General features: G+C 47.9%; 1 protein-coding gene across 1 annotated transcript in view; it reads left to right on the top strand.

The window, feature by feature from the left end:
* Positions 1 to 18,017, top strand: part of mst1rb (macrophage stimulating 1 receptor b) — a 156,021-nt gene extending 138,004 nt beyond the window's left edge. The window contains exons 16-21 of the mRNA XM_038812334.1: positions 3,769 to 3,849; positions 6,358 to 6,539; positions 9,897 to 10,006; positions 11,645 to 11,810; positions 14,677 to 14,813; positions 15,576 to 18,017. Coding sequence (XP_038668262.1) covers positions 3,769 to 3,849; positions 6,358 to 6,539; positions 9,897 to 10,006; positions 11,645 to 11,810; positions 14,677 to 14,813; positions 15,576 to 15,783 — 884 coding nt within the window. The 3' untranslated portion in view covers positions 15,784 to 18,017. The remainder of the gene's footprint in view (positions 1 to 3,768; positions 3,850 to 6,357; positions 6,540 to 9,896; positions 10,007 to 11,644; positions 11,811 to 14,676; positions 14,814 to 15,575) is intronic.
* Positions 18,018 to 26,951: the final 8,934 nt, after the last annotated feature.

Here is a 26,951-nt window from a genome sequence, read left to right as displayed (position 1 = left end):
AGGATAGGGCAGTGGCAGGGCAGGGCTCTCTGACCTCACACGGTGGGTAGCCCACCTGGCTTATTAAGCGACATTTCATACCGACGAGGGTCGCTCTGATGACGGGGGCAGTTTAGCTGCTCGGTGGCGTCCTCTGGTGGCAGACCAGGGAGATTTGAGGCTCTCCCTCTCTAGATTCAACAGCGGCCACTTCCCTGTGAAGGCCTCCCCCACCCACCCCTCCATCACACAGTGGTGGCATTGCTGCAAACTCCATTCTTAATTGAATGTTGATAAAAATTCACAGAGAGACTGCCTCCATTTTGAAATGCTCTCTCCCTCATTGGCCTGCTGTTTGCTGCCTGCTTTCAATCTGGACAGCCTTTGATTAGTCACCCCATGTGAGAGCCCACCTGCCATCCTTAATCGGGTGGTTAGCATGCCCACTGGCAATTAGTTGGACACTCTGAGGAAAATCCTATTGAGTGACTTTCTCACAGCGTAGGCATCTGACCCACAGTTCAGACTGATGGGAAGCCCACGGAGAAACGCCTGCTTTATCTGTCTCTCTGTATCTGCTTGTTTCTCTTCTCTCTCTCTTGCCATCAATCTTTCTTTATTTCTCTCCATCTCTGTATCATTCCAATCAGTGGCAATTCTCCTTGAGGAAGAGGTTAAGCTACTTGAGGGTTGACATCAAGGGGATGTGCCTTGCAGTGGCGCCAAGTACTGCCCTATGTTCTGCTGCAAAGGGTTTGGTCGATTACACCCCAGTTGTGTTCATCAGCGCAGTTCGAGGATCCCCAAACCTTGAATTTGCTTCTAGATTTGTGGGTGTAGGGGGCGTGTAGGAATAGAGAGACTGTGTGAACTCCATTATCAGGTAAACTCTATTCTTAATAGACCATAAGGCTATAAAACATAGTAGCAGAATTAGGCCACTTGGCCCATCCCCATAACCCCTGATCCTCTTATTAATCAAGAACCTATCTATCTCTGTCTTAAAGACACTCAGTAATTTGACCTCCACAGCCTTCGCGACAAAGAGTTCCACAGATTCACCACCCTCTGGCTGAAGAGATTCCTCCTCATCTCTGTTTTAAGGATCATCTCTTCAGTCTGAGGCTGTGCCCTCAGGTTCTAGTTTCTCCTACTAGTGGAAACATCCTCTCCACGTCCACACGATCCAAGCCTAGCAGTATCCTGTGAGTTTCATCCTTCCCAGAGTCTTCAACCGCTCCTCATATGACAAGCTCTTCATTCCAGGAATCATTCTTGTGAACCTCCTCTGGACTCTCTTCAAGGCTAGCATATCCTTCCTTAGATAGGGGACCCAAAACTTGCAATACTCTTAATCAGGTCTGACCACAGCCCTATAAAGCCTCAGCAGAACATCCCTGCTTCAGAGCTTCATGTTTGCTTTCACTGTTAAGGACATGGCTCATGGTAAACGCCAGGTTATTCCAAATCCCAGAAGAGAAACCTAAATAACTGCCGTCAACCATGCAATTTAATATAATGTGAGGAAAGATTTCAAACACAGAGAATGATGTCCCAGACGTTTTTGTGATGATTGTAAATAAAATGCTTGTTTGCTAAACACTAAAATAAACAACAATAAAGCCAACTATAAGGACACAAAACTAAATCAATGGCTATACACATTATCCCCAAGTTTCCTGAGCTTCAAACTATTTTCCCTACCTTCAGAATTAATTCTCCCCAAACAACACCTTATCGTTTTTAAAAAAAAAATAATTTTTATTGGAATTTTTTACAGAAAATATAAAAATATAACAAGTATAGCAACAAGCAGTAACATGCAACTAACAGCCCCGTAACACCCACAATTCCCCCCAAACCGTAACATCACATATCACACTCCCCCCCACCCCCCCCCCCCCCCCCCCCCCCCCCCCCAACAAGAGAACTTAGCCATAAATTACAATTAAATAAATCAAATTTAAATAAAATAAGCAAACATAATCAAAGGCCCCCCCCCCCCTCCCGGTTGCTGCTGCTACTGTCCCAGTACTCTATCGTTGAGCCAGAAAGTCGAGGAAAGGTTGCCACCGTTTAAAGAACCCTTGGACCGATCCTCTCAGGGCGAATTTGACCTTCTCAAGCTTAATGAAGCCCGCCATGTCATTGATCCAGGTCTCCACGCTTGGGGGCCTCGCGTCCTTCCATTGTAGCAAAATCCTTCGGCGGGCTACTAGGGACGCAAAGGCCAGCACACCGGCCTCTTTCGCCTCCTGCACTCCCGGCTCTACCCCAACCCCAAAGATCGCGAGTCCCCATCCTGGCTTGACCCTGGATCCCACCACCCTTGACACCGTCCTCGCCACCCCCTTCCAGAACTCCTCCAATGCCGGGCATGCCCAGAACATATGGGCATGGTTCGCTGGACTCCCTGAGCACCTGACACACCTATCTTCACCCCCAAAGAACCTACTCATCCTTGTCCCAGTCATGTGGGCCCTATGCAGCACCTTGAATTGAATGAGGCTAAGCCGCGCACACGAGGAGGAAGAATTTACCCTCTCCAGGGCATCAGCCCATGTCCCGTCTTCGATCTGTTCCCCCAGTTCCCCCTCCCACTTAGCTTTCAGCTCCTCTACTGACGCCTCCTCCGCCTCCTGCATAACCTTGTAGATATCAGATATCTTCCCCTCCCCGATCCAGACCCCCGAGAGCACCCTGTCGCTCACCCCCCTCGCGGGAAGCGAAGGGAATCCCTCCACCTGCCGTCTAGCAAATGCCTTTACCTGCAGATATCTAAACATGTTTCCCGGCGGGAGCCCAAATTTCTCCTCCAACTCCCCCAGGCTCGCAAACCTTCCGTCGATAAACAGGTCCCTCAGCTGTCTAATGCCCGCTCTGTACCATCCCTGAAATCCCCCATCCATGTTCCCCGGGATGAACCTATGGTTCCCCCTTAACGGAGCCTCCATCGAGCCCCCCACTTCTCCCCTATGTCACCTCCACTGCCCCCAAATCTTGAGGGTAGCCGCCACCACCGGACTCGTGGTATACCTCGTGGGAGGGAGCGGCCACGGCGCCGTTACCAGGGCCCCCAGGCTTATATCCCCACAGGACGCCCTCTCCATCCGTTTCCATGCTGCCCCCTCCCCCTCCATCACCCACTTACGCACCATCGACACGTTGGCCGCCCAGTAGTCTTATCGTTTTTTTTAAACTGTAAATGAAATCCAGTAAGAGTTACCACACTAGGTGGTTATATCATTTTTGTCAGATGTCGGATAAAACAACTAGTTGTTCAAGGCAGCCTTTTGTCACAGACACGGCTTGCTGGGAATTAAAACAGCTGTTCCTGCTGTGGGCTAAGGTCTCAAAACAGCTCCTCTTGCATAGGTTGAATTGATTCTCATATACAATTTTTTTTGCCTTTTGATCTTCCCTTATTTGAACTAATCTCTTCAAAAAGCAAACCTAATTGCCTTTATTTTGTCAGTTTACCTTTTAGAATGTAAATGAAAAGTTCACACCAACTTGTCTCCTCCTCCAAACCTCTGACACCTTATTCAAACCCTTGATGTTCTATTCCCCACTGTTACCAGCTTGCCTTCGTTAAACATCTGTTTGCCATGTGGCTAGGCTCATCAACATATCGAAAGCACGAGTCCCATTACCCTCACCAAGCTGACGCTGCATTAAATAGAATTTTGTTTCATTGAACAATCTGGATGGAGAGCCAAAGTGGCACTATTTTTGGTTAAATTTTCAATGCATTGGAAAAATTGTTAAAGTAATGAAATCTCTTTGCAGGGCATTTTGGGCGTGTTTACCATGGGCTGTACAAAGACCAGAACAAGAAGGAAATTCACTGTGCTGTCAAGTCCCTGAATAGTATGTACAAATATACCATTGGCACACTGGCATTGTTCCACATGGTCATTGTCCTACAGCTTTTAAAAAAAAAACAAAATCTCTTGGTATTAACATAATAATTGTTTTAGAATTTCTTCCCCTAACTTAGCCCTGATTGCATCTAACACTCCACAACCAAGAGGTCAGACATTTGAGCTGTTTTCTTGTCTTGACACATCTACACTGAAATCTGGCTGCTGAGTTATGCAGTGGTCCAAGGTGAACAAACATGGGGCTGGATTCTCCGCTGTCCGGATTCTCTGTTGCGCCAGCAGCCCGGGGATTTTACGATGGCGTGGAGCTGTCCACAATGGGAAACCCCCATTGGCAGGCTGGCGAGGCAGAGAATTCCCGGGGAATGCTGCACCAGAGTCTGGATTCTCCGTTTCAGGGACTATGTCCCCACGCTATCGTGAAAACTGTCGTCTTTTGCGCCAGAAAAACTGGCATCAAAAGGCCACAGATTCACAGCCTTGCAGGGGGCTAGCAGGGAGCTAACGTGGAGCTCGCAGCTCCAGCTGCTGATATGGCCCCCGCACGTCCGGGTAAAAGACCGCGCATGCGCACGGCGGCAGCCTCCAACGGCCGCGCCGTGCTCCATGGCGGACTCGGACCGCGGAAATAGTGCCCCCGATCGGCCGCTCGCGCAACCCGGACTGCCCGCACAATCAAGACCAAGTCCCGTATGAGGACACCCCTGCCCACTGATCGGCCCGCCCCCGACTATGGCGGCCGCGGACTGAGTCCGAAGCTGCCACACGAGTATCCCGAACGACAGGACCAGATTAGAAATATGCCGTCGGGACTTCTTCCGGTCGGGGGTGGAGAATAGCCGGGCGGGAGTACACCATTTTTCGGGGTGCAGAGAATCGCGGAACTGGTGCCTGTCCCGATTTCAAGCACGAAATGGCTTCAAAATCCTTGCAGTTGGCGGAAGTATAAACCTCATTCCCGATGGGGGCACTTGGGATGTGGCCGAGAGTGTGGCCTAGCTGGGAGTTTGTTCCTTTGAGACCCATGTATTCCATTTTTGGGAAGAGGTATCGTGGGACGATAACTCCAAATATCTTCACCCTCAGCCGACAGTTCCCTGGTGTTGAACTTCCAATTCAAAGTCGAGGTATTGAGCATAAAATCAGGGACGTTTTGCTGCACCTTTATAAAAACCCTTTTCAGTCACTACCTTTCAGGGAGGATGAGAAGGACGTTGCGAGGGTGCGGGAGAGATTTACCAACAGTTCCAGGTGTGAGGGACTTTAACGCCAAGGTTAAGTTGGAGAATCAGCGATTGGTCTCCTTGGAGTAAAGGAGATTTGATTGAGATGTTCAAGATTATGACAGGTCTAAAGAAAGACAAGAGAAAGCTGTTCCCACTGGCTGATAGAACATAGACGAGGGGACACAGATGTCAGCACGGCGGCACAGTGGTTAGCACTGCTCCCTCACAGCGCCAGGGACCCAGGTTAGATTCGAACCTTTGGTCACTGTCTGTGCGGAGTTTTCACGTTCTCCCTCGTGTCTGCGTGGGTCTCCTGCGGGTGCTCCAGTTTTCTCCCACAGTCTAAAGATGTGCAGGTTATTTTTTTCATAAATTCAGAGTACCCAATTCATTTTTTTCCAATTAAGGGGCAATTTAGCGTGACCTATCCTGCACATCTTTGGGGTTGTGGGGGCGAAACCCACGCAAACACGGGGAGAATGTGCAAACTCCACACGGACAGTGACCACATGTCAGGTTAGGTGGGGTTAAAGAGTGGGGTGCGGGAGTGGGCCTAGGTAGGGTGCTCTTTTGGAGGGTCGGTGCAGACTCAATGGCCAAATGACCTCCTTCTGCACTGGAGGGATTCTATGATTCTTTATAAGGTTTTTGACAAGATATACGGAGCGGCTGTGAGAAAAAACCTTTTTACACAGTGATTGGTAATGAAATAAACTTCGCCCTCTCTGAAAGTAAGGGGAGCAGAATGATTTTGAAAGGAAGCTGATGGCCACTTGAAATTAACTTGCACGGCACTGACTGGAGTGCTCTATGGAGAGCCAGTATGGGCTTGATTGGCTGAATGGCTTCCTTCTGTGGCCTAATGATGCCCTGGCGCTGTATTACCTGCAGGAATGGGGCCCAAGAATCTCCAGGGCAGGGTGCACAAGCCTCAGTCCAGCTGCTATCTGATAAAGCTTTGGTGTGCTGGCACATATGCAAAACCCTCACCTGAATAAAACAAAATTGCAGGGTGGGATGTTCTGGCCCTTCCCTGGGATCTTCCAGCCCTGCCAGAGGTGACTTCCCGCGACGGGTTTCCCAGCGGAGGGACGGCTGAACCATGCAAAATGCCCTAGTCCTTGGCGGGACCCGAGGATCTCACCAGCGCCAATGGTGAGCTGCCTCCGCTGCTGGAAAACACGTCGGGGGGGGGGGGGGGGTCAGAGAATTCCATATCTCTTCTTCATCCGGCATATTTATCCTTGTGTGTTGTGCCGTTTCAACAGGAATTTCAGATGTTGAGGAGGTGGAGCAGTTTTTGAAAGAAGGGATTATCATGAAGGATTTTCACCATGAAAACGTTCTCTCTTTGCTGGGTGTATTCCTTCCCAAGGAAGGGTTACCGTTGGTAGTATTGCCATTTATGAAGCATGGCGATCTCCGACATTTTATCCGTCAGGTGGAGCGGGTAAGTAATTACTAATATTGAACTGTAACAGTTTAAATTGACAGAGTGACGATGAACACTGTCCCATCATTTTCAGAAACTGGGGTAATTTCCGCCATAATGCAAAGAATTTGTGTAACGGGTGACCAATCTGACCGTGACTGTTTTACACGATTGAAATAAGTTATATTTATAAGTTGAAATAATAAGTTAATAAGTTGAAATAAGTCCTGGTCATGTACACCCAAACTGAAATTTAATTTGCAAATCTCCATCCATCCCCCCCACCCAGTGAAGCACTCATTCGAGTCGCACCTCTGCACTCTATATTGTTTCCCTAAACCCTTCTGTCTTCCTCGATCTCTCCCCATCCTCAAGCTCCACCTCTAAATCTACATCATAGCCATATCATTTGCTATCGTGGGGAGGCAGTGGGGTAGTGGTATCATCACTGGGACTAGTAATCCAGAGACCCAGAGCCATACTCTGGGGACCCGGGTTCGAATCCAGCCACGGCAGATGGTGAAATTTGAATTCGAGAAAAATCGGGAATGAAAAGTCTAAAAACTAAAGGTGACCATGAAACCATTGTCGATTGTCATAAAAACCCATCTGAGGGCAGCACGGTGGCCTAGTGGTTAGCACAGCAGCCTCACGGCGCTGAGGTCCCAGGTTCGATCCCGGCTCTGGGTCACTGTCCGTGTGGAGTTTGCACATTCTCCCCGTGTCTGCGTGGGTTTCGCCCCCACAACCCAAAAAAATGTGCAGAGTAGGTGGATTGGCCACTCTTAATTGGAAAAAATAATTGGGTAATCTAAATTTTTAGAAAACAAAACCCATCTGGTTCACTAATGCCCTTTAGAGAAGGGAATCTGTCGACCTCACCTGGTCTGGTGACTACTTGTGACTCCAGACCCTCAGCAATGTGGTTGACTCTAAATGGCCCTCAGGGATGGGCAGTAAATGCTGGCCCAGCCAGCGACGCCCATGTAAGACTTCTTACTGTGCTCACCCCAGTCCAACGCCGGCATCTCCACATCACAAAACGGTTAGGTGGGGTTATTGGGTTACAGGGATAGGGTGGAAGTGAGGGCTTAAGTGGGTCGATGCAGACTCGATGGGCCAAATGGCCTCTTTCTGCACTGTATGCTCTATGTTCATTCTTTCATAGGGTGTGGCTTTCTCTGGAAAAGCAATCAACAATCCCATGAACAAATGAAAAAAAAAATTCTTCCAGTTTATGAATTGCGCTAGGATCATTAACTGAGTTATGGGCAAGAGTTGTCCCTGCCATGGTTGATAAGCAAAAGTTCCAACACATACCTTGTTAATAGTCTCAGTTTAAATATTGCTGTTGAGGACAATGTTGTAGAATTTAGCGTTGAACATGCAGCTTCCGATCAATGCTGCACCCCTGCGAGGCCAACTACTTTCTAGTTGATTCTAGAATCAAATATGCTGCTATCTATAATTAATATGGCCAAGAGGCTCTGATGACTTAGAAAAAGGGTCACAGGTTTAGGTCTTCACTGGCACTGGTGTCTTGTTGCAAACTCCCAGCCATCTGTTACGTTTGCCTCCTTATCCCTTTCCACTGATCTTGTAAAAGGCGAGGTTTTTCTATATTACAGTTTTTGTAATGTTTGCTTTTCAGTAATGCATTTTTTTAAATCACCACTGTACTCAGCCTCTGATCTAAACCAGATGTCTCAGTGAAGGCTCGCAGCCTAATTTAGTGGAAGGGTAGGCAGCTGGAACTCATTCGGGGACAGTTCCCCCACACTTCCTAATGGCCAACATAGACTGGCAGGGAGAGTTAATGCCATAGTGGTAATCCAGAGCCGTGTAATCCATACAGTGCAGAAGGAGGCCATTTGGCCCATCAAGTCTGCACCGACTCTTCGGAGGAGCACTCCACTCGCTCTATCCCATAACCCCACCTAACCTTTGGATGCTAATTGGGCAATTTTAGCGTGGCCAATCAACCTAACCTGCACATCTTTGGACTGTGAGGCAGTGGTGCTAACCATTGTGCCGCCCCCACGGATTTCCTTCCCGAAAGGAAACAATGAAACAAATAGGATTTTACAATAATATTCCAGATTTATTAATTAAATTTAAATTTAAATTTCACCAGCCACCTTGCTACCCGTCAACATGAGATTTGGACCCATGACTTGGTCACCAGTTTACTAGCCCAGAAACAATCCAACTGTGCCACCATCTCCCTATGGCCTGATGCTCTGAGGACATGGGTTCCAAATCCCACCATGGCAGCGGTTGGAATTTGAATTCAATTAATAAATCTGGAAATGAAGTCTAGGCCGGGATTTTCCGGCCCCGCCTGCCACCAGGATCTTCCAATCCCGCTGACATTCTTTTGTCTGGCACCATGTTCGGGTCCGGAAGAAGCTCGGCCTTCGCTTCAGCAATGGTGGCCGTGAAACTATCATTGATCGTTGTAAAGACCCATCTGGTTCACTAATGTCCGTTAGGGAAGGAAATCTGCTGTCCTTACCTGGTCCGGCCTACATGTAACCCCAGAGTAATGTGGTTGGCTCTTAACTTCCTTGTGAAATGTTCAGTTTGAGGGACATTGGGAATGGGCTTTTCCAGAGAAAGCCACACCCTATGAAAGAATGAACATAGAGCATACAGTGCAGAAAGAGGCCATTTGGCCCATCGAGTCTGCATCGAATCACTTAAGCCCTCACTTCCACCCTATCCCTGTAACCCAATAACCCCACCTAACCGTTTTGTGATGTGGAGATGCCGGCGTTGGACTGGGGTGAGCACAGTAAGACGTCTTACAACACCAGGTTAAAGTCCAACTGGGTTTGTTTCAAACACTAGCTTTCGGAGCACTGCTCCTTCCTCAGGTGAATGACCTGTTGAACAAACCTGTTGGACTTTAACCTGGTGTTGTAAAACCTTTTTGTGGACACTAAAGGAAATTTAGCATCGCCAATCCACCTAACCTGCACGTCTTTGGACTGTGGGAGGAAACCGGAGCACCCAGAGGAAACCCACACAGACACGGAAAGAACAAGCAGAATCTGCACAGATAGTGACCCAGCGGGAAATCGAACCTGGGACCCTGGTGCTGTGAAGCCACAGTGCTAGCCACTGGTGCTGCCTCAAAATGAAGGGAAGAAAATAATGGGGGACTACAAAACAGAAACTCTAGCTCCAAGCATCATCAACCATGGCATCGAGGGAAAGTAGAGGTGAAAATAGATGGTTAAAAAATAATAATAATAATAACCATTATTGAATTGGCATTAATGCAGGGTTACAGACGGGTGCTCTGTATCCATTGATTCTATTGGGCATTGATTCTGATCGCAGCTGTTTGTATTTTTCCTGTTTCATATACAGAATCCAACAGTGAAAGATTTAATAGGCTTTGGGCTACAGGTTGCCAAGGGAATGGAATACCTCGCACTAATGAAGTTTGTTCATAGAGATCTCGCAGCGAGAAATTGCATGTAAGTATATTTGCAAATGATCATGTTGGGCGCTCATTGTACGGGGAGGGATACCATATTTCGAAGGGCAACTAGGGATGGGAAATTATTGCTGACCTAACCAGCAACGCCTACATCTCGTAAATGAATTTTGAAAAGTTTACAATTGATTTTGAAATCCGCTCCCCTTAACCTCTCTCGTGCACCCTTTCTTACATGGCCTCTGGGTGGATGAGGTTTACAAAATGAGAATCGGGCATTCAATGCTTTATCTTTTCTAAAACAACAATAACACAAGGCTTTCTTCATTAACCGAGTCGGTAAAAGCACCGGCAAGAACAGATCCAAACAAGTTGGAAGTCTCTAGGTCTTCACTGAATTCACCAATCTTGTTGAGTTGTGAATTTGGCTGCCTTCAATTAACTTCAACATCACTGGCCAATAGAGGGGGAAATCCAGATTGCTGTAAATACACGGGAGCAGGACAACATTAGGCTCAACTAGGATGCCTTCCTGATTAAATAGTTTACCATCACTTACTCCCTAATCTCCTTGTGCAAGTTAGCAGACACCCTTGGGAAACAGTGAAGATCCTTGACTCTATGAGAACAAGAGAGAAAATTAGCTGAGGAACAGAGAAATAATGTCTAACCCTTCCAAAGTAATTTTTTTAAATTGCAATTAGCACTTTTTAAAAATAAATGTAGAGTACCCAATTATTTTTTCCAATTAAGGGGCAATTTTAGTGTGTCCCAATCCACCTACCCTGCACATCTTTTGGGGTTGTGGGGGTGAGACCCACGCAGGCACGGGGAGAAAGTGCAAACTCCACATGGACGATGACCCAGGGCTTGGGATCGAACCCGGGTCCTCGGCAGTGTGGGGCAGCAGTGCTAACCACTGCACCACCATGCTATCCCTGCAATGATCACTTTTGAACATGAGATCAACATCAGATAGTTGCCGAAGTTTTTAAGGGGAGTTGGTGCAGAGTGGTTACGTTGATGGACGAGTAATCCCGAGGCTAATGCTTGTGGGGCAAAGGACATGGGTTCAGATCCCACCAAGGCAGATGGTGGAATTTTAATTCAATTAATAAATGCAAAATATTGTCTCAGTAATGGCAACCATGAAACTATCGCCAATTTTCATTAAAAACTCAATACTGGAGGTGTTGACTTTTGCACTCCAGTCATTGCAGGTAGGTTAGCTCAGTTAGCTAGGTGGCTAGCGTGTGGTACAGCAGTATGGGTTCAAATCCCATACCAGCTGCATAGTTCACGAAGGTCTACCTCCTGGCCTTGCCCAGCACACACTCTCTATACTGGAGAGAGAAGCTTATGGTTCCTTTTGGACTTAACCAAATTACCTGTAATGGAATTTAAGCCTTGATGATTCCGAAGCTGGAAATTGAGCCACATGCAATCAATCATGAGATTTTCAGCATCAAGTCCAGGTACTGGATATGTTTCCTCTTCTGTTGATCCCTCTCAAATGAGAGAACTTGCCCAAGAAAAGTAAGGGCGGATTGATTTGTGAAATGGATGGGATTTTTGTTTAGGGATTGGCTTGCTCCTGAAATGTTCCTTTCAGATTTCCTGTTTGTAGAGTGAGAGCTGATCCACACAGTTGACTTGTGCTTTACTTTGAATGGTCTAGGCTGGATGAGACCTATGTGGTGAAGGTGGCAGACTTTGGAATGGCACGGGATGTGTTGGACAAGGAATATTACAGCATTCAGGATCATCGGAAAGCCAAGTTACCTGTGAAATGGATGGCACTCGAAAGCTTGCAGACTCAAAAATTCACCACTAAATCTGACGTGGTAAGTATTCAGATATTGTACTGGACACTTTCCAGCTTGTAATAGTCATTCTTTATATCATAGACCCACACGGGTGGGTGTTACTTTTACATAAGGGCTGTGATTTTCTCCCCCTGCACCACCCCCAATGTGGTGGGAATCGTAGCGGGCAGGTTGGAAAATTTGACAGAGCAGCCAGTTGACTTCAGGTGGGGATTTCTGGTCCCATGTCAGGTAGGACTGGAAAATCGTGGCCAAAGTTTTTATTTTCTCCTCACCAAACTGGGGTTGAGGTTGACATGCTTGATGTAGTCTATGGGCGGAATTCTCCGCAGGGCCCGAAGCCGTCGTGAAACCTGGAGAGGTTCACGACGGCGTCGGAAGCCTTTCCCGGCCCCCTATTCTCCCCTACCCGGGGGGATAGGCGGGCCGTACCGGGAAACTCGGCGGCCGGGCCTTGTCCCTGGCTTCAAGGCCCGGCGCGCCAAGAATGACGCCGCGGCGGAGCCTAATGACGTCAGCCACGCATGTGCGGGTTGGACAGCTCAAACCCGCGCATGCGCGGTTGCCGTCTTTCCCCTCAGCCGCCCCGCAAGACGTGGCGGCTTGATCTTGCGGGGCGGTGGAGGCGAAAGAGTGCGTCCCCTTGAGACACCGGCCCGACGATCGGTGGGCACCGATCGCGAGCCAGTCGCCTTCCGAGCACGGTCGTGGTGCTCGATCCCCGATCCGTCCCCCCTAGGCCCCACACTTACCTGGCGCGCCACATTCACGACGGCAGCGACCAGGTGTGGTTGCCGCCGTCGTGAACAGGTCGGGAACGGCAGGCCGCTCGGCCTATCCGGGTCGGAGAATCGCGGCGGCCCGAATTTCTCCGAGCGGCATGTCGGTAAACCGGACACACCATTTTGGGGGGTGTGGGAGAATAGCGGGAGGTCCGCTCCCGAACCTCCCGCTATTCTCCCACCCATCGTGGTTGCGGAGAATCGCGGCCGTACATGCCTTTAAAGAAAAAAAAAGAGGCACGGGGGCAGAGCGGTACAGTGGTTAGCACTGCTGCTTCACAGCACCAGAGACCCGGTTCGATCCCGGCCTGGGATGGCTGCCCATGTGGAGTTTGCATTTTCTCCTCTTGTCTGCGTGATTCTCCTCCGGATGCTCTGGTTTCCTCCCACAGTCCAAAGTTGTGCAGATTAGGTGGGGTTACGATGAAAGGGTGGGGGAGTGGGCCGAGGTAGGGTGCTCTCTCAGAGGGTCTGTGCAGACATAATGGGCCGAATGGCCTCTTTCTGCACTGTAGGAATTCTATGGTTCTGTGGTAAGTTCATGTGGCCAGACTGGCACGAATGCTACCCAGCCACCAGCACTGCACTGTGACAGGACTGAAATAATCAACATGCTGTGTCTTTGGATGTTTTATCACATTAAAGGCACTGTACAGTCGGGGAAGATTGCAGCATAATGTTAATGCCACTGGACTAGTAATCCAGAGGCCCAGGTTATTGCTTTGGGGACATAGGTTCAAATCCCACCACGGCAGCCGGTAAAATGTATTTATGTTCAAATAACAAAATTTGGAATTAAAAGGTACTCTCAGTAATGGGTGAGGGCGAGGGAAGGAAATCTGCCGTCCTTACCTGGTCTGGCCTACATGTGACTCCAGACCCAAAGCAATATGTTGACTCTCAACTGCCCCTCTGAAATGGCCTGGACAGCTACTCGGTTCAGGGGCAATTAGGGACGGGCGACAAATACTGGTCTCGCCAGCAACACCCACATCCCATGAAAGAGTGAATGAATAAAAAAGTTGCTTGTCCTTGTGTCGGGGATCAGTGCTGTGAGTCTGTGTTTGCTCATCACGGTACAGCAACAAGCTGGATGCCTGAGATTGCAGCCTGGGGCTTCCTCCTGATAATGTCCAACGTTGCACAATGTGCTTGTCTTGTCAAGCGACTCCGTGTCACACACCATTCCCCAATTGAAATGGTGGGTGAATGAGCTGCGTCCAAGTCGCCTGGGAGCACTTCAACAATGATTCCTTTGGAGAGTGGGAAGACGAGAACCATAATCTGTACTTTCTCTCCTGGCTCCCCGAGGAATCCAGTAAACACCATGGGCAGCATTACTGGAAAAGCTCTACTTTTATTCCCGGGATTGCATGGTTTTTTTACTGGCGTGTTGAGGTTTCCAATTTTTTCTACTCGTCCATGAAACCAGAAACCTGTTCTTTTGCTATTTGCAGAATCAAGTAAAGACCTAAAGACGTAATGCCCAATGAACGTGACCACACATCCACCTACTTTGCCATTATATCACAGTCACAGCATAGATGTGGATCGCAATGAGTTTGCACTTCATAGAAACATGGAAAGTCGAGAGGCTGCCAAAACTGTTGACCAGTCTAGTCTGCCATCACAAATGGCAAATGCCCAATTTGACCTTGGAGAAATCGAAACGACTTGCCCCTCTAACCTCCCTTGTCCAACTCTTTGAAGGATCTATCAACTTCCCAATGAAGCACTCGGAAACTTATAATTGTGTTTCTTTTGCCTTTGCTAAATCGACTGAACCTGTGCAGAAAATGTTTGTGTAAAATTCCACGGTGAAAATCATTAACCTAATAGTTAACTAAACTGAATGGGGTTATAGCCGTTCACGTGGCACCTACAGGACTTATGCACAAACATGTTAACTGACACACAACCTGAAGAAATTAAATCCCCAAATAGATTTTGAATTGCATTGTAGAATGTTGAAAGAATGGCAGAGGGTTTGAGGGTCAAACCTCATTTATGTTATCCACACCATTGGAATCCATCTTAATGAGTGCGACTTTGTAATTTCTGCAAATATTTACCGATTGATCTGTTGGCATTGTTGTGTTTAGTGGTCCTTTGGCGTGTTGCTGTGGGAGCTGCTTACCCGAGGGGCACCACCCTACCCAGAGATAGATCCCTATGATGTTACCAGATACTTGTTAAAGGGGAGAAGACTGCCTCAACCAGAATACTGTCCGGATGAAATGTGAGTGTTTCATACATGGGGAAGGGGAAGGGGAGAGGGGGGGGGGGGGGGGGGGGGGGGGGGAGGGAGAGAGGAGAGGGGGAGGGAGGTGAGGGGCAGGGAGAGGGAGGAGAGGGGAAAGGAGAGCTTCTGGACAGGGAGAGCATCCAGAGAGAAGAGAGGACATCAATGTCTGTGCTGAACTATAGACGCACAATGAAATAATTGTGAAGCAGAATGTCACGGTAGCACAGCACTGTTGCTTCATAGCACCAGGACCCTGGGTTCGATTCCCAGCTTGGGTCGCTCTATGTGGAGTTTGCACGCTCTCCCCGTGTCTGCGTGGGTTTCCTCCGGGTGCTCTGGTTTCCTCCTACAGTCCAAAGGCGTGCAGGTTATGTGGATTGGCCATGATAAATTGCCCCTTTGTGTCCAAAAGGTTAAGCAGGGTTACTGGGTTACGGGGATAGGGTGGAGGTGTGGGCTTAAGTAGGGTGCTCTTTCCAAGGGCCGGCGCAGACGCGATGGGCCGAATGGCCTCCTCCTGCACTGTAAATTCTATGATTCTACGATTCTTCTGCTGCTGAATTTCGTAAATGGATATTTACCTGTTTAACACAGCGGTAGGACTGTGAGCTTGTAGGGGATAATGGAATTGGGAATGTTTGGCAGGTATGTGGTTTGAATGCTCCGGTACACAGCATTCCCGTACTAAAATCCAAATGAGCGACAGAAACAATGTGACCCACAGGCCGTGATTTTAATAACCTCTCCCTTGTCCAGGTTTGACATCATGCTCCGCTGTTGGGATCCTACGCCCGAAATGCGTCCAAAATTTACCGAAATTGTCTACGAAATCGAAACAATACAATCGATGTTGGAAGGAGAACATTACATCAACTTGAAAGTAAATTATGTGAATTTGGGGAACAACCAGCCTTATCCGGAAATGGACACTACTGATGATGCACTAAACCTGGATTCAGACTGATTACCTGATGCTGCACTTGCTGCTCAAAACATTGACTTGAATTTTAGGAGAACGCTGTCTTTAAACACAATGGACGTCATTCCTGCAATTGAGTTACTATTTCTCCCTCGGTGCCTTTCCTCTGTAACCTGTCTCTGCTAATTCCTGTGGTCAGGGAAACCTGTAGGGATGGACATGGGTCTCCTAAGTTGTTAATACACCTTGGCAACCAATACTTCTATCCATGGGTAAGTAATGGTCCCATGCAAACCCAGGTAGTTATTATGTTTTTCCTTTAGGCAGGGTAGAGGCTGGTGGCTTTCCTCATTATCAGCAACAACTTGTATCTACATAGCATCTCCACAAAATTGCAGCATTTCTGGAGGTGATTCTCAGGAGCGTTGCCAATAAAGTTTTGACACTGATCCATATAAAGAGATATTCAGGTAGATGACCAAATGCTTTGCCAAGGCGGTAGGTTTGAAGGAGTGTCTTAAATGGGAGAAATAGATGCATCAAAGGCAGAGAGGTTTAGGGAAGGAATTCCAGAGGCTAAGGCCTTGACAGCTGAAAGCATGGCCTCCAATGATGGAGCGATTAAAATTGGAAATGCTCAAAAGTCCAGAATTGGAGGAGCGCAGACACCTCGGAGGGATGTTCGGCAAGTGGAGATTCCAAACGTCAGGAGGATCGAAACCGCGATGGGGGTTGAAAACAAGGATGAGAATTCTAAAACCGAGTCTTTGCTTAACTGAATGCCTGTGTAAATCAAATGTTGTCTTCCATAGCATAATCTTACCCAAGAATGCTGAGATGCAATGAGACAATAGCTCAAAGAAACCACTGCAGTTTTTTTGCCTGTGGAATCACCAACAACAAAAGGAACATTGCAGGAAAAGTGAGGAATTGCGAATTGATGTCCATGATTATAGGTAGAGGTTTTCTACCCGATATAGTGAAAAAAGGAATTGGCTTTTATGCAGGGGATTACCTCCACCCAAAGGGCAATGTGAGCAAAAAAACAATGTTCTGTTCATCGACTTGGCTTCCATTAATGTTTCCTCTCCAGTGTTTAAATTCAATTTACCATTCTGCGCAGGCAACGAGCGATGAAACATTCACCAGATACTGTTCTCTTGATGAAACATTTTGTTGTTAATTAAAAAGTCTTTAGGTGAAAAATGTATGCTGCCAGCAAAAAGCTGATTTGTTTTATAATGGTACTTGTATTAGATATTCATGAAATTGGAGAGCATCACTGTACCTGAATACGTAAGAGAGGCAATTTGTCAATAAGATTTTAACAAAGGGAAAAACTAACCTTTGCATTTAACTTTCCCACAATGGCTAACTGGACGACGGACCTGACCTTAAGGCTGAGGTGGAGGACTGGCCATTTTGTCCATCAGAGGTCAGAGGTTAATCCCTGTGCTAGCAGGTAACATTTTACTCTAGCATTTAACCTTCTCTTGGAGGGGGGGGGGGGGGGGGGGGGTAGGATATTCCGCACCCCCACGCGGGGTATCTTCCACTCCCGCCCCTGACGGCGGGTTTCCCGTTGTCCATACACTCCGCCGTAGGCAGGACCGGAAAATCGCGCCGGCGGGAACGGCCGTAAATTCCCGCCCACTGATTATTCCTTTTTGGTTGGCCGACGTGACATCAGACTTTTTGTTCTTCCCTGCACACATTTTTCAATGTTTGCGTTTTTGTGCCAGGGTGTATATTAAAACGATGTTCTCACTGAACAAGAAGAAAAGTCACATTTGAATTTGCTCCTGCTGAATGTATGACTCTTTAGCCAGGAGATGTTCATGCTCCATTTAGGAGTTTACCAAATTGCAGATAAACTGCTACATTAGCTCACTTGTATGCCCCAGCAAATCAATCTAAGAAGACAGGTAAAATACCCAACCAAAACCTAATCATTACTAAGATGTCTCCAGATTTAACTGTTAATGAGCTCACTGGACTGTATTCAGCATCAGAGGAGTGAATAATTGCAGAAGTGTTTTGTATTTAAATGTTCAAGAGTTGCATGGGATGGGAATGAATGAGAAGTAGTTTGACCAATTCAGAACCTGGACGGGGATGATATTATACTCAGAATCAAGTCTGGAGTTGATGGAATTAATAATCAGATTGTACAGCTGGTGAAATTCTTTGATAGTGAAAACGTGTACAGGCTGTCACTGTACAGCATTTATTTTTGTAGATTTTTGTATTTTTTAAATTATAATAATTTCAACCTGCAATTCAGGGCCTTGAATGCTTAATGGATTTGAATGAAAATTCTTTATTTGGTGTTTAAGGGAGTCGGGGACCTGTTTAAACGAAATGGGCCGATTCCTCGGTCAAAATGGTGGATGAAGCTTCTGTGAATTACTGTGTGAAGAGTCTAATTTTACGGCACTTGCGTCAGAAACAGGTTTTGATGAAACAAAACGCTACTTTTGCCCGAATGAAGTTTATAAGAGGAATTATGAAAAGTTCACAACGTATTCCTGCCTGGGTCCTTGCCAGTTTGTCAACCCAAGGTTTGTAAACCTCAAAGAGAGCTAAATTTCATGGGTGAGAATTTGGACTCCTTTATGCCTGTATTTTGGGGACCCGGAGGATCTCTGGGGCTCTGAGATGGTGGTGGCAGCAGGTGGGCACATGTTTAGGCCGAATTGCTTTGGACGCCATATTCACGAGGGCATTAGTACGATCAGGTATGTCCTGGCATCAATCAATGTGCAACACCAATCTGATGCCAGCAATGCCATTTTGGAGTTCAACACCTCAGTTAATGCCCAACTTAACCTTGCACAGTTGAACTCGTGCCCAGCAGCAGTAAGGACTTCATTGCCAAGCTCCCTGAACAACTAATTACAGGTTAGTTGAGGGTTGATCTTTGTCGGGTTATTGTTTCGATTCTACAAGGGTTTGCTGCTTTCCATAGCTGTTTCAAGTTGCAAAGGTCCACGGGATGTGGCGAGGCAGGTACTGAAGGAGCTTCTGCTGACTTTTAGACTTTTGCACAAACCGGTTATTATGTCACGTGTTTATGTATGTTATAATGATACAGACACCAATCCCTCTTAAGAGATCGTGTAAACATGTGGATTAATCTATTTAAACGTGGCATATAAGAATGTATATGTGGACAGAAAACTTGAAGACATGAGCAGCAGAGCTATGGACTTTGCTCACAGGCCAAAGTGAAACAGAGTGTGATTCACATGACACACTTCCCCTCGAGTGATGGCGTGCTGCTAGCCTTAAAAGGCATATTCCAGAAGCTGTTCCTAGATTGGGTCCAGTAGCATGTATCCTCTTGGAATAGAGTATGATTTGGAGAATGAACAGAGGCCAGGAATGAAACAGAATGCAGCGGGACAAACTGCTGGAGGAGGGGGGAAGGGAAGGAGCAGGAGAAGGACAGGACCCCATATTGACCTTGGGTCTTCGGGAATAAGACTCCTGCCTGAACCTCATGCGGAATGATGTGTGAGACCAAGGACATCGTCATTGAAAGCTACCATTTGATGCAGCCACAATGGCAACCTCAGAGGACCACCTTTCCAGTGACTCTGGAGGTGATGATGGGGATGAACCCTTATGTGTTTGGATCTTTCCAGTGTGCAGGTGGCTTTGCCAAGGTTGTCCACTTTCCCATGGTGCAAGGCGACAGTAACTGCACACTGATGGCTTTGCAGCACCCCCACGTCAACTCGGATCTGTGCCACATCTGAAAGCCATTCCACTCCTTTGCTGCCTACCTGGTATATAATCACGGGCAGTGAATCATGCAGGTCAATAGCCAACATTCTGGCAGCAGTCATGATGCCTTGATCTCTATGGCAATCAGTTGCACTACCACTGTGTACCAAAATGTGGTGAGTGAGTGAAAAGAGCTTTCTGCTGATGGCTTCACAGCATCCATTCGGTGAAGTACGAGATGTGATAGTGCAGACCCTTGGCATGCTGAAATAACACGTCTGTTGCCTGGGTCACCCTAGAGGAGCTTTGCAGTGCTCAGCAGATTAGATATCAGGATTGGTGGTGGTGCATTGCATGCTGCCCAACCTCACCATCAAATGTAGTCAGTTCTAGCCATGGGGTACATGGCAAGAAATTGAGGAACATGAGGAGGAAGGGAATTGAAACAGCCATGTTCTGGCTAGGGTGTCTATGACGAACTCATTGCAATACCAGAAACCAGGACCTAAATTCCCCATTTGCCGACAGTCCTACACCGTCCCACACCACCCACCTGTCACACCACTGGGCCATAGATTAATGCTATCAGAAAATCGCAACCAAATCTATAAATGAGATCATGCATTCAGAATTCAACTCACTACCCTTGTCATAGTGCCTGCCTGCCAGGTGTGTTTGCTTGTCCTTGTGCTCCTATGTTGTGTTCTCCTGATAGCTGCAATATGGCTGATGGGGTGATTGCTGATGGACAACCTGGAGTGGCTACAGGTCTAGACTCCCTGGCTGTGCACTGCACCATCTTGACATGGGCAGCAACAGCCTTGTCTGACCAACCGACAGTCAAAATAACAAGGGCAGTAGTTGAGTGGCACAGAACCATTGCCTCTTGCCCGGGGCATGTGCCTCAGCAGTCCTAGCAATCTGTCAGATGGCAGCTTTCTGGACTGCCATGACACACTGCCAGCCCCTTTGTACGCTATTGCCATGATGGCAGAGGTCTGTGCTTCAACTGCACCAGATATTTAATAGTTCATGCCCATCGGTGTTCTTCTGTATGTTTTCCATCGACATACTCATCTGAGCCCTTCGCTGTGGAACGTGTGTGTACCCTCCCACGCTCTGGTGCTGGCATCCATCCTGTCCTCATCCCCTGTGCTGGCTGCAGGCTACGTTGTCTGGTGTCTCACCATGTACAGATTCCATCTCTATGCTATCTTCAGAATCACACACATTTCAGTATCTGAGCTGGAGGCTGCGAGTGTAAAACCGAATCATGTTAGATCTACATCATCACTTCCTGACCAGTCTACATGTGCTGGGATTCTGAAAGGAGAAAGGCACAGTGGGGGGGGAGGGGGGGGGGGGGGGGGGTGGCTGGGCGAGTGTGAGGCGTGTTCTGATACTGATGCCCCTACCACTTGCAAATCCAAAAAAAAAAGATTGTGGGACAAGGAAGAAGTGGAAAGGAGGTTTTTTTTTTAACCTATTCTTTCACGGGATGTGGGCGTCGCTGTGCAAGGGTTATGTTTGTTGCCCATCCCTAATTGCCCTTGAACTGAGTGGCTTGCTAGGGCATTTCAGAGGGCAGTTAAAAGTCAACCACATTGCTGTGGATATGGACTCACATGTAGGTCAGACCGGGCGACGAATAGACTTCCTTCCCTAAAAATACAATAGTCAGTTATGGTTGTCACTGACAGAAGTTGTTTTGACTGGCTTGTAATTCCAAATTTATTAATTGAATTTTAATTCCACCAGCTGCCATGGTGGGGTTTGAACTCATCTCTCCCGAGCCTGGGCCTCTGGATTCCTGGTTCAGTGACAATACCACGAGACCACCATCACCCCAGATGAGGTATGAGCATACCATCATCTTTAATGGGTTCAGTCCTGCTATTGGCCATGGCATCACCAATGGCCATTCCAATAATGACCACCGTTGTCTTTCCCACGCGGGGTTAGGACCTGTTCTCCCCCCCCCCCCCCCCCCCCCCCCCCCGCTATCTTCTGCTGCTGCCCAGTTGAGTGCCACCTAGCTCTGCAAGAGAGAGGATTTAGTGCAATCAGTCAGGGTGATTTGACTGTCGTGGTTGAATAGTTGGGAGCTTGTGGAAGCCGTGTAATGTAAGCCTGAGCTCGCATCCTCCTGGTTTGTGTCATTCTTCACTGCTGCCCAGGTTAGAGTCACCTCTTGCATCACTGCCAGCCACAGTTGACCTCCGGTCCTGCTTCAAGTAGTGCTGGCCACTCATGATATTGCCCTCCCGATGATGCATCCAGCCACTCAAAAAAGCGTGGCTTATTCTGGGAAGATACTGAACTGATTGAAATAAGCAGGAAACATTTGCAATGCTGCCTCCATTGTAATCGATGAGTGCAGGTTAATCGCAAGCACAATCCTCACGACTGTTTTGGGGGCCAATCAAGCTTAATCCCCTAATGATTTCAAAGCTGACCTGACCAATGTGTGGGTCAAATGAGACGAGGAATTCGCCTTTGGAGCAGAGTCGGGCAGTGAACAAATGTTTCCAAATATGCCATTTTTCGTTCAGAATAAGTTAGGGATTCAACCATGTATTGAGGTAAAGACAATGTTGCGGTGTGTCCTTGTGTGTGTTTTTCTTACTCCCAAACTCTATAACATACATCAGTTTTCTTCCATTTTTGCCGGTCTTCTTGAGTTCAACACCAGCTGCGTGCAAAGCTACAGCAGACACCTGCCTATATTGTTTCAAAAGTGGGGTTGAAGGAATGGGAGGTGGGAAGCAGGGCGGGCTCCGCAGATTAGGGCCACTGCTTGTTCAGAGAATACATGCCACTACAGATGGGTTGAGCAGAATGGCTTATTCTTCATGGTTTCTATGTAATTCTACATACCCCTTACCAACAACGTCACAAGTAACTCTCCCCTTAATTTGCTGTCTTGCTAAGAATAAAACGTCCAATGCCTGTTCAGCTTATTGCCGTGGCACTGTGCTGAAACCATGGATGTAGTAGTTCTGATATCTGTTGCTATGCAACCACCCTGGACCCCTGTTGTTATGGTGTAGGGTGCTTCAGTGTGCTGAGTCCCTGCATCAGCTGCAGCTTCAGCCTTTGCGGGCACAAAGAGTTGTTAGCAAAACCTCTCCTTGCGTCACAGAAAGCTCCTGGTGTCTAACTTCCTTCAGCCCAAACGACAACCTTAGAACATAGAATAGAACACTACAGCGCAGTACGGGCCCTTCGGCCCTCGATGTTGCGCCGACCTGTGAAACCATCTGAAGCCTATCTGACCTACACTATTCCATTTTCATCCATATGTCTATCCAGTGACCACTTAAATGCCCTTAAAGTTGGCGAGTCTACTACTGTTGCAGGCAGGGCATTCCACACCCCTACTACTCTCTGAGTAAAGAAACTGCCTCTGATATTTGTCCTATATCTATCACCCCTCAATTTAAAGCTATGTCCCCTCGTATTGGTCATCACCATCTGAGGAAAAAGACTCTCACTGTCCACCCTATCTAACCCTCTGACTATCTTATATGTCTCTATTAAGTCACCTCTCAGCCTTCTCCTCTCTAACGAAAACAACCTCAATTCCCTGAGCCTTTCCTCGTAAGACCTTCCCTCCATATCAGGCAACATCCTAGTAAATCTCCTCTGAACCCTTTCCAAAGCTTCCACATCCTTCCTACAATGTGGTGACCAGAACTGCACGCAGTACTCCAGGTGCGGCCGCACCAGAGTTATGTACAGCTGCAGCATGACCTCGTGGCTCCGAAACTCAATCCCCCTGCTTATAAACGCTAGCACACCATATGCCTTCTTAACAGCCCTATTAACCTGGGTGGCAACTTTCAGGGATTTATGTACCTGGATGCCGAGATCTCTCTGTTCATCTACACTACCAAGAATCTTGCCATTAGCCCAGTACTCTGCATTCCTGTTACTCCTTCCAAAGTGAACCACCTCACACTTTTCCGCATTAACCTCCATCTGCCACCTCTCAGCCCAGCTCTGCAGCTTATCTATGTCCCTCTGTATCCTATAACATCCTTCAGCACTAACTTTGCGTCATGTCTTTCCTCCGCCAATCCTGGCCTGGTGCTCAGCCCTGGCTTTCAGCGTTCCCGGATCGATGTCTTCAGCCTTGGTCCCAAACGTTAGAATTCCCTCCCTCAACCTTTCCTGTCTAACCCTTCAAGCCATCTCATTGACACTTTTGATCACCTGTCTGAAGATCTCTTCACGACTGAGTATCAATTCTTTTCTGATAATGTTCCTGTGAGGTTCTTGGGGACTATGCTAAAGGCACTATGTAAACGCAAGCTGTTGCTGAATTTAATATCAGAAACAGATTAAAGCCAGTTCCTCTGAAATAAAATCATGCTCTCTCGTGGCAGTATATAGTGGGCATGAATCCAAACTGAGATTTAAATTGTCCAAATTTGACAGTCTCCCAAGGAACCATCAAATTCCGGGAAAGGCATCGCAGTGTGGCTACGCTTCTCTTGGGATTTGGGGTACATTTTTGGAATCATCGCATTGGAGGGAGCTTTTAATTGCATGGAGGAATACTAACATGAGTTGTACTGAGGGACGAGCTCATCACATCTGTTTGTACATATACAGGAATATCCAGAGAGATCATTGTAATGGGTTGTGGATTGTGGCATTGAATTAGAATAACAATGTAGGCCAAATCCAGTGGTACGAACCAAGTTTGCGTTTGCAACTCCTTCAATTATTACAGATGCCACGGGGCATCAAACTAATCTCATCACCTGACATAGGAGTGTTTGATGTCCATACTGTGTGTAAGGCGTGAAAAATACTCCACCCGTTAACATGTCTAGATGTAAAGGCCAAGGTCTAGAACAAAAGGACATCAATCCAAGATTTGGAACAAAAAGCTTGCAAAATTCTTTTAGACAGCGTGCTGTGAGGTTTACGTAATTGACTTCCTAGGTTTTGGCTGAGGTAAATCCATGTAAACATCAAGATTAATTTGGATGGTAGCTGAAGGTTAAGGAGATAAAGGGATGTGGATACAGGGCCTGTTTAAATGGGATATTTACTCAAGCGGATGGTTAAAAACTGGTTTGGTCAAACAGAGTCCACATGTTATACCATTTATGTTTTTCCATGTGCGTCATCCTTTGAGTCACTGTTATGCATCACGCTTAAAATATAAAAGTAAGCTGTAAACAAAGGAACATTGCCTTAAGAAATGTCCCTCTTCAAGATAATATCAGGTAGATCCAATAGCATTCAAAATGCCAAATAAGGGGCAGCATTCTCCCCTACCCAGCGTGACGGAGGGTGCTGGAGTAGGGGAGTAGCGCCAACCACTCAGGGGTCGGGCCTCCCCAAAGGTGGGGAATTCTCCCCACCTTTGGGGGCCAGCCCCGCGCCGGAGCGGTTTGCACGAGAAGACTGGCGCAAATAACCGGCGCCCCCGGCAGTGCGGCTGGCCGAAAGGCTTTCGCCGGTCCGCGCATGTGCCGACAGTGACGTCAGCGGCAGCTGGCCGCTGACGTCACTGCCGGCGCATGCGCGATGTGTGGTTCTCTTCCGCTTCCACCATGGCGGAGGCCGTGGTGGCCGCAGAGGAAAATAGTGCAGCCAGGGCACTGGCCCGGAGTCTGAGCGGGGGGCACCGATCGCGGGCCAGGCCACCGTGGGGGCACCCCCCGGGGTTCGATCGCCCCCCGCCCCCCCCCCCTCCCGGGGCCCGCTCGCGCCGCTGATCCCGCCGTTCCAGAGGTGGCTCAAACCTCGGCGGCGGGAGAGGCCTCCCAGCGGCGGGACTTCGGCCCATCCGGGCCGGAGAATCACCGCAGGGGCCTCTCCGATCGGAGTGGCGAGATTCTCGCCACTGCCACTTCCCGGGTGGCGAAGATTCTCTGCCACGGCGGGGGCGGGATTTTAGGCGGCCCCAGGCGATTCTCCGACCCTGCTGGGGGTCGGAGAATTTTGCCCAAGATATGTATTCTGGTAAGCTGAATGGCAAAGAAATGATGTTTTTTTGAAATATTCTATCATGGACTGTGAGCATTGCTGGCCAGCTATTGTTGCCCATTCCTAATTGCTCTTGTGAAGGTGGTGGTGATCCACCTTGGTGAACCGCTGCAGTCTGTGTGGTGTAGGTACGCCCCCAGTGCTGTTAGTGAGGTAGTTGCAGGCGTTTGACCCAGCGACATTGAAGGATGACTTTTCAAGTCAGGATGGTGAGTGACTTTGAGGAGAAAAACCTGTGCTGAGTTCCTGAAATTAGGAAAAATAAAATTCTCGATAGGGGAGGGGGGAGGGATTCTCGATAAGTGGGGGGGGGGGGGGGGGTTGTGGTCCGAGGAGAGATTCCACGGCACGTGGAAGAAGTTCACAAACCTCTCTGCAGACCTGTTTACAACCAGCATCTAACTAGGGATGGGGGAGTAGATAGGAAGGGAGGGGGAGGGATAGGAAGGGGGAGGGGTTGGGAAGGAGGAGCAGGGAGCTCCGCCTGGATGAAAGGAAACTCGTGGATAGCAGAGAAGGAAGGGGAGGAAGGCCATTGGCAGGAGGGAACAAGGATCGCTCCTACACATGTCAAACCGGGCCTTCCTAATCTCCCCCAAGAACTCAGGGGGGGGGGGGGGGGGTGGTGGAAACAGGACTCCCCCCACCCCACAGCAAAATTAATGTTATTATAAACAATGGAATGAGTTCTGGCAGTAATTGTAAATACGTATGCAAAGATGTGTATAATTCCTATTATTAAACGTTCAAAATTCCAATAAGACTTCTAAAAAAGACTGCGTGATACGCACTAATGTCAATAATGTAAAGAAATGCTAGTAGTGGGACTACTGTCGCAGAAATGGTGGGAGCTTGTAATACTTGGTGTTGTTATTGTTTTGGTTATTATTATTTTGATGTTAAGTGCAACAATTCCAATTAAAACATAAAAAAAAGACTTTGAGGCGACGTTCCAGGTGGCTGTGTTCCTGGGTATCTGCTGCCCTTGTCTGTCGATGTTGTAGGGATTATGGGTTTAAGAGATAGTGTTGGAGGAATCTTGGTGAGTTCCTGCAGTGCACCTTGTAGGTGGGACACATGGCTGCTACTGTGCATCGGCAGGGGAGAGAGTGAATATTTAAGGTTGTACTTGGGGTGCCAATCAAGCGGGGCTGTTTTGTCCTGGATGGTGTCCAGCTTCTTGAGCGTTGTTGGAGCTGCACTCATCCAGCAACTGGAGAATATTCTATCACACTCCTGACTTGTGCCGTGTAGATGGTGGACAGGCTTTGAGGAGTCAGGAGCTGAGTTACACGCCACAGAATTAGAACAAAGAACAAGGAAAAGTACAGCACAGGAACAGGCCCTTCAGCCCTCCAAGCCTGCGCCGACCATTCTGCCCGTCTAAACTAAAATCTTCTACACTTCCTGGGTCCGTATCCCTCTATTCCCATCCTATTCATGTATTTGTCAAGATGCCCCTTAAAAGTCACTAAAGT

This window comes from Scyliorhinus canicula, chromosome 11 (assembly GCF_902713615.1).
Source record: "Scyliorhinus canicula chromosome 11, sScyCan1.1, whole genome shotgun sequence".
Classification (NCBI taxonomy): Eukaryota; Metazoa; Chordata; class Chondrichthyes; order Carcharhiniformes; family Scyliorhinidae; genus Scyliorhinus; species Scyliorhinus canicula.
The sequence above is the reverse complement of the archived record's forward strand: the minus strand, read 5'-3'. Positions and strand labels throughout refer to the sequence as shown.